General features: G+C 39.9%; 1 protein-coding gene across 4 annotated transcripts in view; it reads right to left on the bottom strand.

The window, feature by feature from the left end:
• The window catches only part of VPS8 (VPS8 subunit of CORVET complex), a 93,565-nt gene that overhangs the window by 67,901 nt on the left and 7,794 nt on the right, over positions 1 to 17,870 (bottom strand). For 2 of the 4 annotated variants that reach the window (XM_062582256.1, XM_062582257.1), the window contains exons 7-16: positions 11,096 to 11,220; positions 9,545 to 9,631; positions 8,458 to 8,525; positions 7,633 to 7,786; positions 7,478 to 7,537; positions 6,695 to 6,802; positions 5,783 to 5,863; positions 4,532 to 4,702; positions 1,852 to 1,926; positions 863 to 898 (exon numbers count right to left, since the gene is read on the bottom strand). In XM_062582256.1, coding sequence (XP_062438240.1) covers positions 863 to 898; positions 1,852 to 1,926; positions 4,532 to 4,702; positions 5,783 to 5,863; positions 6,695 to 6,802; positions 7,478 to 7,537; positions 7,633 to 7,786; positions 8,458 to 8,525; positions 9,545 to 9,631; positions 11,096 to 11,220 — 965 coding nt within the window. Of the gene's footprint in view, positions 1 to 862; positions 899 to 1,851; positions 1,927 to 4,531; positions 4,703 to 5,782; positions 5,864 to 6,694; positions 6,803 to 7,477; positions 7,538 to 7,632; positions 7,787 to 8,457; positions 8,526 to 9,395; positions 9,457 to 9,544; positions 9,632 to 11,095; positions 11,221 to 17,870 lie in introns of those variants that run through there. The other 2 variants (XM_062582260.1, XM_062582259.1) reach the window with 2 other exon arrangements.

Here is a 17,870-nt window from a genome sequence, read left to right as displayed (position 1 = left end):
GCCATCGCGCACAGCACTGGCAAGACCTTACCCAGGCTAGTAAGTGCCAAACCAGTTACCTACGTTCAAGAAACCTATCATGGAAGGGGTGCAGAGAAAGGGGACTGTGAAAGAGAAAAGAATGCAATGCTAATCTTATAAGAGGGTGCTGATAGAGCTTTGCTTATAGCCTTGCAAACGAAGTCTGAAAGAGAATATGCTTAAGTTGAATAAACATATTGAGAAGTCAGCATTTTTTCCTTTCTAGTGTCTATTTAACTCAAGTGAAAAGAACAGAACAGGAATAGATGGACATACACACATCATAAGAATTTTAGGATGGAAGCTGATAGAGTTTCAGGCATCAGAGAAATAACGTTCAGAAACAACTTCCAGCAACAGAAAAAAATGATCTAAAATTCAATGAGCTTTCTAGGTAGGTAGGCTTTGATAAATTTTATTATGTAGCTGCCTGCACTAGCTGAAGATGAAATACAGTGAAACAGGTTTCCTTCCATTCCTGTGTCCCATCTGGCAGATAGAAGACTTGCATTTATACAGTCCTCAGAAGTTGTTCAGTGCAGTAACTATGCCTTGTTAGCAGAAACTGAAACACAGCAGGGCACTGTGTCTTGGTTGGGCAGATAAGGTAGAGAACAAGCTCCCTATTCAGTCTTCAAGTTTATGCAAGTAGGAGTCCAATAGCATCTCACTGTGGAAAGCAATGTACCTACAGCGCAGACAATATGTAGATTATAGATCCTGAACACAGTGCTCAGAACATGCTTCACAAGTGCTGCAAGCCCAGAGCTCACCCCCTCCTACCAAGTTACATTTGAGCAACTCAAGGTTACTAAGCCGCACCTGTTTCCTTTCAACCTACCTCTCTCCAGCTCCTCAATGTCATGACATGAACAGACTAGAAAAGAAAAAAATAAAAAAAAAAAAAGGAGGTTATCAATTTATTATTTATTTATGGGCAATTGCTCATGCAGCCTGTGGAATCCCACAGACCCACTGGAATATGCTGGTACAGATGAAGCTAAATAAAGTAACCCACAAATTTGGCACGGCAGAAATAATGTGAATATTTTGTAAGGCCTTACAACCCCTCTGCTCCAAGATACAATCCCCATACTTCATACCTTAAATCATACATGCCACTCTATAGCCCATCTCTCTTTGGCTTTGCCTTTCCACACTGTCATCATTGGACTTCTTTGAGTGTAGGTCTCTATACAACTGCATGACAGATATCTGCTAAAGCTGGCTCGCAGTCAAAGCCCTAGAAATGCTCACAGCTGTGTTAAGGTCTCAACCTTAGCATCCTCCCAGGAGGCAATAGTCCCTCCATTAGCACAAAGTGGGAAAAAAAATGGCTACAATTACACCCCAGGAAAATAGAATTGTCTCTCTCAGAAGTTCCTACATAGGTCTAGCCACAGAGAGCCCGAACTGCAGGACAGCAGAAGTGAACAGAATATTCTTTTTATTATTCCATGAAATAGAATCTAGTTTCCTTAGTCCTCTTATTTCTTTCCATTTACTCACTAGTAAATTTAGGACTGAGAAATTGATGCTTAGAATAGAGTAAAGCAATGTTAAATTAGTAAAGTAATGTTAAATCAGTAATGTTAAATTTACTCTGAGGCAGTATGAACCAGGATGCCATGAAGTTATGACAATATTTCTCTGAGCTGATACCTTGGCTACGACCAGATTGCTGCATATTTCTTTAATCTAACGACATATGTGCACAAAGAGTCCATTCTTGGCTAATATCTCCACAGAACAAAACCTTGGCTTTCTCCAGAAGACGACTACCAGCAACAATGGATGCCCTGTATTTCCATTAAAACTCCCCACATTTACCTTAGTTCCGAGGTAAAAGATCTGACCACCACAACTGCTGATGGACTGATAACAAGCTTTCTCTCCAACCAACGCCTACAGGGAGGAAAAAAACCACACAGAACAAACTGCTTTTTGTTTTTGTAAAGTATCCCAGGAAACATATCTATGCTCAAACTTTAGAGACCCTTTGTAATAAAGAAATTAAAACGAGAATTGAAAGAGAAGAGCACAGACTGCTGGGCAGTAGTAACAAAGTGCTGTCTTCATGCCTTCCTGCTTATGGAATACAACTTCAAGTGCTGCTGAGTTCCAGAACACGAAGGAGTTGTGAGAATCCACAAGCAGCGCTCTGCATCTGTCCTTGGATGCAAACAAGCTACAGTGACTCTTTCCTTCCCTTCTGCTCCTTCATAGATCTTTTTCAAGAAAAAAAGCACAGAAGAGACAGATGGAAGCAACGTTGTTGAAGTGAGAGTTGCTACAACAGAAATTTGAACGACAGTTACTGCTGTTCAGAAGGCCAGCTATAGGCACATTCACAATGTGGGAGACGGGGCATCACACTCAAAATTAAAGATTTTACCCCCTACCACAATGCACAGGTAGTGCTTGCTTGCTACTCTGCTGCACAGCTCTACAAGGGTAGAGCTGTTTGTCCTCTACTTCCTTCAGTTTGGCCAGATAGAGAGAAAAGATCCAAGAAGCTTTCCTGTTGAAAAATGTATCCATCCTAAGCTGTAAGAGGAACACTCCAACCTGTTCAGCACAAAACCTAAGGCCAAAACAGCAGAGGCTCCCTGCATTTTTCTTTAGATGCTGCAGTAGGAGAATGGGGCCAGGCATCTTCAGCCACAAATCCAGGCTTCTCTACAGCCAGAATATTCCTTACAGGAGCAGCAGCCTTAGCTATGATTTGCCTTCTACAGTATCTGGGGAACTATTACAGGGACAAATATCTTTCCAGTCCCCTGAGCCATGAAATCACAGCTCCCCATCAAATGTTTATTCTTATTGAAACACAAAGAAAGAGACGGACTGTATTGTATCTATAGTCTTTTAAAATAGCAATAATAGACTTCAGCTCTACATCTCCCACTCACAATCTGTGAATTAAGTAAAGGTCTTTTCTAGAATCACAGTAGCATTTTAACCTGCAGAATGTAATTGGGTCCGGCAGTTTTTCAGTTCACATGTCTCTGACTCTAATGGCAATCATCAGAAGTCTCCATGGGACCCTGCAGAGTCTCTGGAATTGAGTAAAAGACCCTAAATAATAACACATCCTAGCAAGGAGAGCTCAGTTACCACCTTAATGCTAGACTCTAGCTACATTTGATGAGGTTGTGTCTGGCAATATCAAATCATGTGGCAGGCAGCATACGAGCTAACTTTTTAGGTTAAACTCCACCTTCCCACTCTTGCTTCCTCGGTAGGCGCCTGCAGCATAAAGAATGACAGCAACACTAGCAGCACAAAGCAAACACGGTAAATAAAGTTAGTTCAGCAGCAGCTATGTAGATCCAAAGGCAGCAAAGGCTCTTGATAGCATCTAGCCAGTCAGGCTGAAAGAAGCGCTATGCGCTTTGGTGCTCAAAGGGAATGAGGACAGACAGGTTTCTTGTGAAACCCTGCCACCCTGCATGGAAGGTGCTTCTCCTCGGGATTCTGAAGCTGAGTCATGACGTTATGCTGGGCTTGGAATTGGGGATCCAAACTATAGACCCACAAGAGCGTTCAATAGCTGTTTGGGGCAGCAAGTCTCAGAGGGCAATAGCAGAAGTTGGATAATAGGAACCAGATCTTCCAGCTGTGAACTTTTAGAATCACCGGGCTACCTTTAGTAGCTACAAGTCCTCCCAGTGCTAGAATACACCATAGTTATCTTCAGTGCAAGCATGGACACAAGGTCTTCTACTCTGCATGCTCTTGGAGAATTGCTTCCCGAAAAGAGAAACTGATTTTCTGCTGAAAGCAGCACCTTATCCAACAACCTTTAAAAAGGTTTAAAGAGGTAAAAAGCTTAAAAAAAACTTCCATAGCACTATGGCAGCAGAAATACTACATCAAAATGTGGGAGACAGATTACAGGAGCCACCTGGAGCCATGGAAATTAACATGCACTTCAGGAATAAAACAGCCACATGTCCAAACACCACACAGACTAGCATGCAACAAAAATAAGTTACAATCATGAAAGCAATAAAGCAAAATAAAATAAAGTCATATTAAAAAAAGAGGGAAAAATAGGAAATGCAATAGTTTAAGTGTTGCAACTTCCATTAGCATTTTTCTCATTCAGGCAAGAAAAGGAACAAGCATGTGCACTACTCTCTACCCATCTATGAGAACCCATCAGAGATGGGTGAAGGGAACGCACATAGTGTACAGGTACTGCTACAGCAAATTATCTGTAACATACAATAGCCCAAAGCAGAAATGCCTGTAAGAATCTCTTGAAGAATAATGCTCATAAAGCTTTTTTCCTATAAAGCTTTTTTCCTTTCCTTAAAGGAACCTCCCAGTACAGCAATGCACAAAAGGAAACATGAACTATCTGTTATGTGACTAAATCAACATCACATATGATATTTGAGATGCTTCAAAAAGCCTTTTCTCCAAAGCTCCAAGCTCCCCCAACTATGGCATGTCTGAGACAAGGACAACACAACACAAGCAGGCTACAGGTCATTTGTTCTACCAGTGCTTCGCTGACGTTGCCCCCTGTTGCCAAGGATTTGAAGTGGCTGCTGTTGTAGATTAGCTGAACTTCTGAGATCTCTATGGTCTCCAGCTCCTCTTGTGTCTGGCGATCTATCACATGCAGCTTCTCCACACTGTCCAGAAGCACTGCTGTCCGTGAGTTTATCCACTGAAAAGGCAACAAATGGCAGATTTCAGTCATGCATGCACAACTAGAGGCCTTTGAACAGGCTCTGGACATATGCTAGGGTATCTATGCCTTAGGTTCTAGGATGGCTAGTAGCTCTGTTACACGATCACAGCAGCACCCATGTGTAACTGCGAAGGTAAAGATAGGAGACTCCATTTGGAATATCAGCTTAACATCGAGAAATATCATAAGGAATGATAACACAAAAACACATACAGAACAATGGTAATCCACCGGAGTTCTTGTTCTCTTGGTGCACTATTTGTGCTGTAGCACACCTTCTGTTAAAGGTCACTGAAATTTGACAACTACAGCACTCTGTTCTCAAATCTCTTAGAAGGTAAATATGATGTCAAGAGGTATGCTGGCATTAAAAAAGAGAAACAGTACATCTAAGCTTAACTCAAAGCCTGTCACCCATATTCTATAATTTACATTTTCATGACCAAAGTCCTGCAAACAAAAAAGCTTTTTCCATTTTCTTTTGGATTTTTTTTTTAAAACACTCAAATGTATTTGATGACAATCTTCAAATTCCAGCTAACTTGGATATTCACCTTGGTATTTTGGCCTTTTATGTTATATTAACTGTATTCTATAGAAGTATCTTAGAGTTAAGCTTTTTTTTTTTTTTATCATTAGTATTTTTTGTTAAAAGCTTCAAACAGAATGATGGTGGTTTAGTTGGCACATGCATATGGAAACATACTAAAATTTTACTGAGTCAGTGACACAAAAGTTTGCATTCCTTTAGTAAGGATTTAGAATAAAAATGTTTCTTGTTAGATTTTCCCCGGCTCTTGAAAAAATCTCCCTTAACAAGGCTCCCCCCAACCCAAAAAAGGCCAGTAGGATGCCTTAGATGCTACAAATCTTTCACTCAGTAGATACTGGTATTTCACTTGAGTCCTAGTTTAAGACCATTTTCAGTTAGTGAACTCTAGATAGAGTTTCTATGCCAGGTTTGTAAAAATAGTAGTATAGAACTAAGGGCTATTAAGACACATTTGCCAGAAAATTAGTACAAAAAACTTAACCATTCAATAGTATAAGACTTACAGTAAAATTGATGAGGTCATAGTGTAGATGAAGCTGCTTCTGCTTAGTGACGTGTATTGCACCAGTATCATCTCTCTTTACCTGCAAGAGAAATCAGACAAGATTGACTCAAGTTCAAAGACACTTTTAAAATCAACCTCTGTTCCAAGAGGACATCACACCAACTCCAGGATTCCGGCGCTCCCCTCAGACAAGCAGACTGAGTGCACCATTAGCAGTGCATATGGTTCCACTCTGACACAGAACATAATTTCTCCACTTTCAAAGGCAATAATATAAGTGAGAAAGCAGTAAGAGACTGGCTCTGAGCAAAGGGAAAAAAAATACTGTCCTCTGTTGGATTAATTTTTAATCATTTATTTGTACTACAACAGTTGTAGGTCATAAATGACACAAGTAGGCACCATGTGTTCAATCTTTTTCCCCCTTCTACGTATTATGTAAGACAATTTAGTTTCTAGGAGAGAGGCAAGCCTATAGTACCCAGAGATCCCCGAAGGAGGACTGATTTTTATTCACTGACCCTCCAGAGACTCGGCCCCAGTGGACTACTGAACTGAAGGAAGATGCTGCGAGACAACTCTCAGTCAAGGGCTCTTTCTTCCTCTACAGGGACTACTATACTCTCTGCTTGTAAAAGTCAGCGCTACATAATGATGATGCTAAATCAGCTTTGATTCATTCTTTTGAAAAAATAAAACATTTTTCAACAAAAAAGTTTTTTTGCATTTGGATAATTTGAAGTATAGCAAGAGGGTTTGGAATCAACCGGTTTCTTTTCCCAAGCCAGTCACAGGCTGCAGTGAGCCCTAGCACTCTCAGATACGCTTCCACTGAGCCAAAGGCTCAATGAACTGAATATCTGAACAAGAAGCAATTACCTGAAAAGCAGCAGGTAACATCCAAGCTTACCAGAAGAAAGTGAACAACATCTCCTCGACAAAAGGCAAGCATGGGGTTCACAGAGTTCTGCACAGCCACAAAGTGCCACGCCAGAAGAGGGACACTAGAAGGGTCCATCTGAGAGACAGAAATTATTTATTTAAGTATGTATTTAAGGCATGAAGGGCAGAGCCTTAGTTCCAGGACACGTATTGCTTATTGGCTACTTAAAGCAGATCCAGCCTCAGATGGATGGACAGACTGTTACAAGCTGCAGTTTGCTAACAGTATCTTCTCCTCCATTCTCCCATTCTAACACAGCCCATGCTTCCCTCTGCTGCTTTTCTCTCAGGAATCATACCAAAGAATAGTCAGTGTTCAGAAGACAAGTTTAGTGTTCTAACTCCTTTCTGTTTCTGACCGTGCAATCAGAATTTTTATTGTATGGTTCTTCTGAACAGAAACCCCATAGAGCAATGTCCCAATCAGGTAAACGTCCCACCTGTGCAAGCTTTCAGGCCACAGCACAGAATGGGTGAAGCTGAGGGGCTCCCTCCATGCTTACTGGAGGAAATGAGCATCACCGCAGAGGCACAACTTAAAGCAGCCTTTTCACCTCCTCTCTGCCCACAGTCTGTGCACATCAGGCTCACAAATTATCCCTTCAGTCCCACAAAGCAGAGTTTACTGTGTGCTGACAAAAAGCAGCAAAATCTAAATCCTGGCCCTAACTTCATCCCCTTTGCTGCAAGAATTGTTTGTGGCTGTAATCCCCAAGCATTTGTAAAGCAAGCATTTGGCTTCATTACTCACACGACCATAGGGGAAAGTCATCCACACTTTCAGAGATGGCTTCAATCCAATGACTAGTATCTTCAAGAAAAACAAAAAGGCAAAATAAAATGTTTGAGTATACATCAGAAAACACCTTTTCAATTCCTCAAAAGCTTCTGCAAGCAACAAATTACCTTTGTTAGAGAGGCCATGGCCAACAATGAATACTGAGTAATAGGATGGTCTCTCAGCTCAACTTTTGCATGTAATGGTTCAATACAGCAAACCTCCCCCTTTGAGCCGCTGAAGAGACATCGAGATTCACATGTTCTCACTCCCATTACTCTCCTGGAAAGACGACAAATCATCTTGGTGAGGATGACCAGCTATCAAGAGATCAGTCTGACAGCCCCAAGAAACCTCAAGCATGATCCTTCATAAGAATCCTTCATAAACATTATTTTTAAAGAGCCCTTTCCATGGCTCCAAGACTGACTTTAGAATGTGATTAGAAGCAGTCCTAAACAGTTTCTCAGGTACAAACAAGAACTCCTTAGAATTTTACTTAACAGCAAACTCTTGGCCATTCCTGGACATGCTTAGTTTCCTTAGTCTGTTAGGCTCAATGCTTGCTCCTTGTCCCACCTCCTTCTCCTCTTGAAGAGGCACAAGAAGAAAAGAACAAGCAGTTACTGCAAGGTAGCTCTCACTAATGAAAAAACAGGGAGAACTAAGAGACAGCACTTCTATGACAACTACCTACAGCCAAAGAATGCTAGGATTCTTGACCAACACATATATACCTTATTAACTTAGGTTATTCTTTGACTATTACACAGTTAGACAGTATCTTGCTTCAGCTGTGAAATTATACTGCAGCCCTAAACTGTATATTCAGCAGTCATAGCCTTACTGGTTCAAATTTTATTATTATTATTATTATTATGGCTTTAGAACTTACGACCCAGCATTAGCTGCTTGTATTACCGTTTTCTAAGACTTAAGAGCTATTGTCTTACTTAAATGACAGTTCAAATACGGAGCCTCCGCTGTCATTGCAAATTGCAAGTGTCGGGTCATCTGTAAACTGAGCACATAATTAGATTAAAACTTGCACTGAGAAATAAACTACCACAAAAAATATCTAGAAGAATGTATGCTATTGCACTACCAACAGAACACAAACATACACTCCTTGTACCTACCAGAAAGACTCCTTTAACATGCAGCATGGAGACAATTACTGGCTTTTTTATGATATATAAGAGATGCAACGTTTTGTGTTTCACCCTCATCCCTCCAACAAGCTTTTTTGCTAGATTTTATTACCAAAGTCCCATTACTTGCTACCCCAGCATAGAACAACAGCATATCAAGGCCTGTGTCACTACTGGAACAGCTCAACTCTCTGATGAGAGGGGTCCACACAAAGCAAAGCCACGTACAAAATCAAAAATGAGTATCTGTGTGCAAAGACAACATTATGGTGAGCAAGAAGCTACATCCAGAGAAGGTGAGTGTTGACTAACACCAGGTGTAGATACCCAGTGCTCATCTGCTAGCTTATCTTGAGTTGGCGAGAATGAATGCATCAGTCTTGTGTTGTTAAATAATCTTAAATTTTACAATTGCCATCTATCACTCCATGCCTAGCAGATTAATTTCTTTCAGCCCAATCCCCCGCCGCAAAAGCGTATTTGAAAAACTGCAGAAAAAAGCTACTTTATATACTTCTAACTCACGTAAGTCTAAGACGGTCAAGCCAAGTATACAGTTCAAACCACTGCAAGTTTTAGAGAAATGATATTTTAAAATAACTAATTCTTCATTGGTTTTGGCATGAGAGGTGAGTTAAAATAAACTCAGTCGTCTCCTACAACTCACAGCCAATACTGTCATTTCAACTCTCAAGATTTTCAGTTTCTTTTCTTAAATAAAATTTGTTTATTTTTCTCACCTCTGGATATTGCTGCCATATAGTTCTTACGTAGCTGTTCTTATCTGTAAATCTAAAAGTACTAAACAAAGGAGGACAATAAATCTGACTGAACATAAGCCTTTGAGAAAGAAAAAGGTGGTATTCAAAGAGTACACAGTGTTTGTTACCTTAATGTGCAAAATGGCTGTTCCTGGGGGATGAGCATCTGTTATTGACCGTAGCAGCTTCCCACTGGCCAGGTCCCACATTGTGATCTGCAAACAGATTTTTCTCAGTACAAGTGTTTGCTGCCAAGAAGTTATCCCCACCACCTTGTGTGTTAGTATATTAATAAGTTTCTATATTCCCAACATCATCCTGAGTTAGCAGGTCTTCACATCCAAGAAAAGTGATCTGTGACTTGTTCCTAGCTTATGTTTATACGCAGTTTACCTTGCCTGCCTGTACTCTCATTGACAAATCATCTTCAGAGCTCTGAATTACCTCCTTTTATCAAAGCTCTCAGCATCTGCTTAAACACTCTTGCTTCATAGCTATGTCTGATAACAAGAGCACAGGATAACTTTGCCACAACGTATCTCGATCAAATTGGTTCAATATATTTCTTCCTCTCACAGAAGCAGTAAACAAACATTCTGTGCTAATAATCATTAGCAAAACTCAAGCATCTCCAAGGCCACAACAAACCTGTGAAACCTCTGCTCCTGCATTTGCCAGCCATAAGAGGTTAATAATAAACAATCTGGTTTACTTGGCTTGCTCTTGGAAATTAAATCCAAGAAATTTCTCAACTAAGAAGCTCCAAACTACTTACTGCAGTATTGAGGAATATTTGGCCCAGAGAAGTTGAAATTACAATCTGAATCAAACATTTTACTGGAAACACCATTTAATATGGTTCTGGGTATCATCCATCCAAAGTGTCATACACCAGCCACTTCAGAACTGCTGCTCTAAAATATTTTATCTGAATATTTATTTTAAAATGGTCACTGCTCTGCATGGATAAAATCTGTATTTCTACATGTGCTGGAGAAGTCTGTCATTTAGCCCTATCACAGGCACTGGAGTGTGTTTCATCCAGCACAAAGGTGAGAGATGAAGGAGCAATGAGAAACGAAACTAAAAAGAAACACAAAGCAGCCTTCTTTCTATTCCATGGTCCTAAATTTTACCAAGTTAACTTCTATTCAGTTGGTTTTAGTCCTGTAACTTCTGTTCAGGAATTGCTATCTTTTTTCAGGTCCAGAGAAGAGACATAAAATGACAAAGGAAGACTCAAACCCTTTACACAAAGTTCAAGAAGCCACTAAAAACTAGCTTTAATTACAAAGCACAGATCTTTTAAATTGATTTGGAAAGACTAAGGTGGTTGTACTGATGGGCCCGTTTTATTTTATCAGGAGTGGGACTTCCTTACATCATGACCAGCAATGATGAATTAATTCCCTCTGCACATTCTGTATCACCCATTTCCTTCACAGAAACCTACCCTAACCCACTTGTCTGGCCAGCTCACTGTATGCAGGAACCAGCTGGCCCTGGGCAGGTCAAACCACGTTTTTGTGCTGAGAAGCAGCACGCAATCAACAATCAGCTACATACTGTATGCACTCAGCTCGGATCCGTTGTCACCTCTGGACCATATAGCGAAAGTTCTGCGGCAGCAGCCTGCTGAAAGACACAGCACTAGACAAGTCTCATCCCACAGGAATTACCTGTCCTTTTGCAAAGCCACACAGGAGCCTCGAACAGTCATTGTTGATACTGAGAGCAGAGATAGCTCCATACTGAGCCCCAATAGCAGTGCTGCCCAGACAAAGTCGAAGAGCTTGGTTTTGATCTAGAACAGAAGAATTAGTGAGAAGTTAAACAGAAAGAAAGTACTGATTAAAGTTAATATCATGCAATCATTTAAATGAACACAAAATTCACTTAGCATACATTTACTATTTGTAGGCTTATTGTTAAGATATAAAAGAGGAAGAGGAGTTTAGAGAACCAGGGCACAAGTTAGCACAGAGACAGTGTGACACTGTCTCATGTGGAAATACAAAAATTATTTTAGAAAATACATAACAGGCACAGTGCATATGAAAACAAAAGGAATTACATGTTGAATGAGAAGCTACTATAAAAAAGCAGATTAATATCTAGCTTTTCTTTTACTGTTCTACAGTGCTGTTTATTTAACTGAGAGCAAGAAAGATGACAAAAAATAATTCTACTTTCCAAGGCTCGTACTACTTCTTGTTGATTTGAATATCACCTACAGATCCTCAACACAGAATTTTGGTAAGTATAGCTTTATATAACTTTTATTTCTTGGGTTTGTTGAAAAAACTGGAGCAAAAATGAACTAGTGTCCCAAAAACCCTGGCACAGTTAAAATACTCTATAGGTTCTAGTGCATATACTTCTTACTTTAAAAGAAAACAGCAATGATCAACATGACTGCTACATGGACACATCCTGTCTGCTACTCTGCACAACAGGTGCCTCTGTTCTAAGCTGTAAAAACTTTTCATCACAAGAGGGTAAAAATGACTTTGTACAAATACTACACTTAAGACATTAAAATGATAATAAGCCTTTGTAACACTGCTCATGAACAGCTCAGAAAACAAACATTCTAGAGCTGCTTCTTCAAACCTCTCTTCGTTTTCTTGTTGCTTTTGAGTGACTGAGGAAGGAGAAAAGATGCTTTTGTTAGGATTCTTGGAATATGGACCAGGGAAACAAATATATATTAGAAGCACTACAATAATGCTGTGCATATGCATTACACCTTGAGCATGGAAGAGAAATGATGGAGTCCAGGGGAACAGAGAACAGCTGAACAGCAGAAATCCCCTGAAGGTAGTGCCCAAGGCAGAGAACACACTTCCCCATAGGAGCTGCAGCTTGGTTAGCACAGTGTTGGATGTGAAACAGAGCACGTAGGTGTCTCATTTTCTCACTACAAATTCATGGCCGAGCACACAGTGCAGTTCACCTTTCAAACTCAGAGAATATCAAGAGACATTAGTCTCCTGGCAAGAAGAGGAGTATCTGAACCCATGGACTACTTTAAAGCACTCTTCAGGAGAAACAACATAGGACCAAGATAAAATTCCTTTTCCATATATTATAGGTGCTCAGAGGCAACAGGATTCTTGTGATTTCTGAAGAACTCTACTCTTGAAACCTGAGGGAGCAAAAGAAAGGGGTCTTTGTTTGACTGTATCAACGACAACTGCCATTTCTTCATCAGATGACAAGCTGCCTGGGCAGTTCTGAAAGAGGCCACCTGTCCTACGGGCACTCCTGTCCTGTTGAGCCCCTCAGCAAGCTTCCCAGCATGGCAGCTGATGCTGCAAGGAGAAAGGAGCATCTCTCCTTTCCCCCTTTGCAATATGGCTTATGCCAAACTCAGAACAGGGGGGTTGCATTTTCTAATGGGAACAGGCATTTGCTTGTTTATGCTTCCATAAAGCACATAAAGCCTTCCATAAAGATATTATTCTGCTGCAAGAAACATACAGTTAAGTTACTGGTGGATGACAATTTTTCACAGCCAGTCAAAAACTATGTAAAATACTACTTTCATTAGCTTTCCAAATTAACATGACATTCTTAAAATCCTCTGAAAGTCAAACAGCATATGAGGGTTCAAACTGGCTGATTATACACATTACAGAAGCAGCTCTGAAAGCTGTGACAGTCACACAAGTCTGTTTAAATAGAGAACTCTTTTACAAGTCTAACATTCATGTTTAATTAAGCAAAGAACGTATACAATTCAAGGGATTATAGTACTGACTACTGCCCTCATTAAATACATAAGAGGAATATGGAGCCAGAACTACTTCACTATCACTACCGTGAGAAATTAAACGAAAAGGATGCAATTCATTACACTTGCCACTCAAGCACAATGCAGAGCAATCCTGGAGGCCAGTCTGACACTATGGAGCTACATGTGATCCAAAACTCCTCCTCCAGGAGGCCAGGTTTACTTCTTCAGCCACTGCCTCTCTTAGAAAGCACAAGACATTGTAAACACTTCAAAAACAAGGCCATTGCTATACATACCATCCTCCTTACTGGGATAAGATGAAATTTCCATGTGATGGAAATAATCATTCTTTGCTATGCTACTAGAAAATGCCTTGAAACTACTGGTGACAAAGGCACAAATGGAACTGATTAGAACAGCTAGAGAAGCTGGAAGATCTTTGTGGAAGTTCAGTGAGTACAGAGCTACAGCTGCAAAACAAATTTCCCAGTGAGGTATGCCCCAAATGGCATCCTTCACGCCCTGAAGAAATGCTTCTGTTCCAAAAGCAGACATTAAAGTTGTACTACATGAGACCTGGAAACACAGTTAATTTATAAAGAGATCATCTACTGATCATAAAAATATATATGTAAGTTGAACACTTCAGCTCTTGCTATTAAGTGTGAATTGCATTCTGTTCCCTCCAACTCATCATAACAACACAGATCCAGTTGGTAAATTAACACATTTTATATTTAGTTAATGACTCAGTAACCTGCTTCCTTAGATATAAGAAAGGAGCACCTTTCACAGCTTTCTCTCTGGAAAGGGCAGGAGCTCCAGAAGTACTACTACTTTCAATCCTGTTCTGCATCTTTGCATGCACACCACATGAACTTTCAAATCCACTTTCTCCTTTCCTCCTCCACAATATGAATAAATGGAACAAAACATGATAGACTTGCACACAAATTAAATGCTTTGTACAACTCCAGCTATTCTTTCCTAAAAAGGATGTACCTGTTGTATGCCTGAGCTGCATTTTCAGAATGAGAAATAACAACTTGGGAAGTTAATCCCAGACAAACACGTGCCAATACTTGTTCAAGTTTATAGCCAGTGAAAAGATGACACACACTCAAAAGCCATTAGATTTTTTAACTAACCACAAATAAGATCAGATGAAATTGCTTCCAAAGACAAGGCAAGTTGCCTGAATCAATCAGCTCCTATTAATGAGATGGTAGAGTGATAAAAACAGATTAAAGCAAAAGGTTATAGATGCCAAGCTGAGGATTTGCAAGATGAGTATCCTCAGCTTTGAATTAAGGCACGTTTAGGTTTAAGCATAAAAAACTTAGTACACATAATTCAAGCATGTGTGGCTATCAGTTATCAGAAAATACTTTTAAATTCATAATTTAAATAAAACAGTCCCTCATCTTTAAAATTTCCAGTTGTAACTATTGGCATTACTCTCAACAGTTCGAAGATGTCATTTTAACACAGCTCTAAAAAAAGAATAAAATAGAAGTACATGAGTAAGTCCCCTCTATAGAATAGCGTAACACTGGAACAACCATAACAGTTCAGAAGCATTTACTTCTTGCAGAAGTATCATCCTACATTAAGTTGTAAGAAACACTATACACAGTTTGAATGAGCTCTAAAACATCTACTTTTAAGTCTTCTATACAAAGCAAGGGAGAAGTAAGGCACACATGTCAATACTGAAGTTTTCTTTGCGATTACCTTCTCAACTCAAGGTTTTCCTGAATTTAAAAGACTTGCTTTGTTTCCTGCAGAATTGCTCAAATACTACAGTTCTTAAGATTAGATTCCTTCCTCTCACCTTTATTAGTATAATATGGTAGTAGTAAACACTCTCCCAGGAAGCACCCTTCTTTGGAGAACAGGAGGACAGCAGACAGCACCCAGCCACGGTGAGCTACAGATGCCCTCACTCTTGCTAACAGAAGAGTTGTCCCCTACACCAGGGCTTGCTGAATGCCCCTCTTTAGCCTTGCCCTCTGAGCCAGCAGAATTGATTACTCAGAGTAGGGGTTAAGTTATACCACCTGCGGCCACCTACATTAGAAGCCCTGTGCTCCCTCCTCAGATGCGGACCGGGATGCAAGCAAAGTTTTCAGAAGCATGCTGTCCACTCGCAGGGGGCTCCCAGAGTTTCTGCCCCATGACTCTCTGAACTGATACCTCGCACCAGTCTGAAGAATCACGTTGCTCCTCTGCAGTGCCATTATTTATAGCTGGATGCTGATTTCGTGGAAAAGACTTACTTTGTCCTGCCCTGAAACACCACCTTTGCAAACAGATACGCAGATGTCCCACCCTATACAGCACATTTAGCTGTTCCCCTGCAGTTCCTGCAGGAGAAATTTGGAAAGGTATAACACACACGCACGCAAAAACCAATTCCCAGAGTAAGCAGCAGTATTATCTATTCACTGGTTACAGCACTGCCTCACATACTGTATATCTGGCACCTTAAGCTCTGACAGAGTAACCTAGCACATCAACATGCAAACTGGGCAAGACAAGTGCTGTTCATGCAGGATACGTGCACAGTGCAGTATTACTGTACCTTTTCCTTTTCGGTCCACACAGAAAGGGTCAAATAGGAAAGAAAAAGCCAGAAATCAATATAAAGGAAATGAGTCAAGAACAGCACATGTGATAATCTTCAAAGCCCAAGAGAACCTCCAGATTTTGCTGATCATTATTAACACTTTTATTAATACTTCATCTTCTGATTTATTCAAGTAACTGAGATAATGCTGTGAGAGCAAGCATTTTAAAAACAAGTGGCTTAAAAAGCATATGGAGTCACTGCAGCAAAATGAATTTTTACATTTTGACTCATTGTACTGAAGACTACATATATATATGTGTGTGTATATATATATATATGTGTGTGTGTGTGTGTATATATATATATATAAATATATATAAATATAAATATATAAGGAAATAATACTGTGAGTTTATAGTGACATACCTGGTACAAGTACTTTCAATAGCTGTCACTAGCCAAACAGCCAAATCAACATCAACTTTAAAAACACACCAGTGACAATGGTCCCCAAAATAGAGTTTTAATGATAAAATTAGGTACCTACAGTACCCATTTTTCCAAGATATCATGCTATCCATCCTCCCCAGCAAAGACTCTGGACACTAACTGTAAGTTTTACTGCCAAGAGAGAAAATAAAGCATTCACACTAATCAAGTTTAGCCATACAGAAATTTTCTGTCCAGAAGGTAAAATGCCTTCAGAAGGTAAAGTGGCAAACTTCAGTGAGTTCTGTCTAAGGACTAGGTTTTGAGTAGCCCTTTAGTCTTCTAGAAAGATGGAGAAAAAAGTCTTTACAAATTCTAAACATTATTTGTTCATCGTTACCCATTTGCTAGGAAGAGCACTTCTCACACTCTAGCTATTAATACTCAAATTAAAATCATAACATGGATTATCTGTTCAGTGTCACAATAATAAATCTCCAAATCGAATTTCTCTCATTTATATAAATAATCCTCCAAATGAGTACAGTACTTGGAATCAGAAATGAGCCAAGGGTCATATTCCCAGAAGTATAGGCACAGAAAACTGTCACTATCCAGACACGCTAACAAAGCATGAACTAGCAATTCAGCTACCTGAAAGTCATGCAGGAGATAAGAGAACCAAATTCTTTTCAGTAATGCCAGGTGATATAACAAATACTACAGACTGCAACTGAGATGTTTAGGTAAGCTTCTGAGAAAATCTTCTCCCTCTAAAAGCCTGTGCCACCCTGGAACAGGTTACCAGCAGTGTGTGCTTAACCATCTCTGTGTTAGAGGATGTTTTCCATCCTCACAAGCTTTTCAAGACTTGGCAAGGTCAGGGTTGCCCTGCCCCAATGATGGCAAAAGTCCTGCTCTGAACAGGAGGTATGACTGGAGACCTCCAGACATCCCTTCTCATTAACACTTCTACAATACTTACAGAAGCTATCAAAGAGTTGGCAAGAGAATTCTAAGCCACAACAAAAATAATGGTCTTCAAACATTAGATGTGCAGTCTCAGAGCTGTCCCCATGCAGAAGACTGTGCTAATTTTTCAAGAGTCAATGGAACAGTTCCAAGAAAAGCAGAATGAAAGTTACCCAAGTCTTTCTTAAAAAAAGACAAAGTAGACAAGTCAAGTGGTACAGATGGACTCAGAGCAGAGACAAATGAAGTAGCTACATAATAAGGTCCTACATTTTGCAGGCCAAAAGCATTTACATCTGCATTACAGCATAAGCCATGCACACAGGTTTTAAAACTTCAGGAAGTAAGTCTCATCCTAATTAACAGATCTATGAAAAAAGAGGTTTTCATAAGAAAAATTAATAAAATTAATGGGTCTACAGATAGGAACTGCTGGTTTAAATTACAGAACAAGAAACAAACCAAGAACACTAATCCTCTTTTTTTTGTATGAAGGAAGGCCTTCAGCAGGTATATGTTGCAGGGTTTTGTCCCTTTTGCATGCAGATCTGACAGAGCTGGGATGAACACAAAAGTTCAGTTACAGAACTGGAAGATGTTAACGTGTCCAGGGAGCATTCCTGCCTTCGTCCAAAATAAAGTTGGATGACATCCTGCACGTTTCTCATTACCTTTAAGTTACTGTGTGGACAGAAATAGTTAGGTTAGAAAGGAGTTCTGGAGGCCTCTGGTTCAATTCTGC

The sequence above is a fragment of the Rhea pennata genome, chromosome 9 (genome assembly GCF_028389875.1).
Source record: "Rhea pennata isolate bPtePen1 chromosome 9, bPtePen1.pri, whole genome shotgun sequence".
NCBI lineage: Eukaryota > Metazoa > Chordata > Aves > Rheiformes > Rheidae > Rhea > Rhea pennata.
This window is presented reverse-complemented; position numbering and strand designations above follow the sequence as displayed.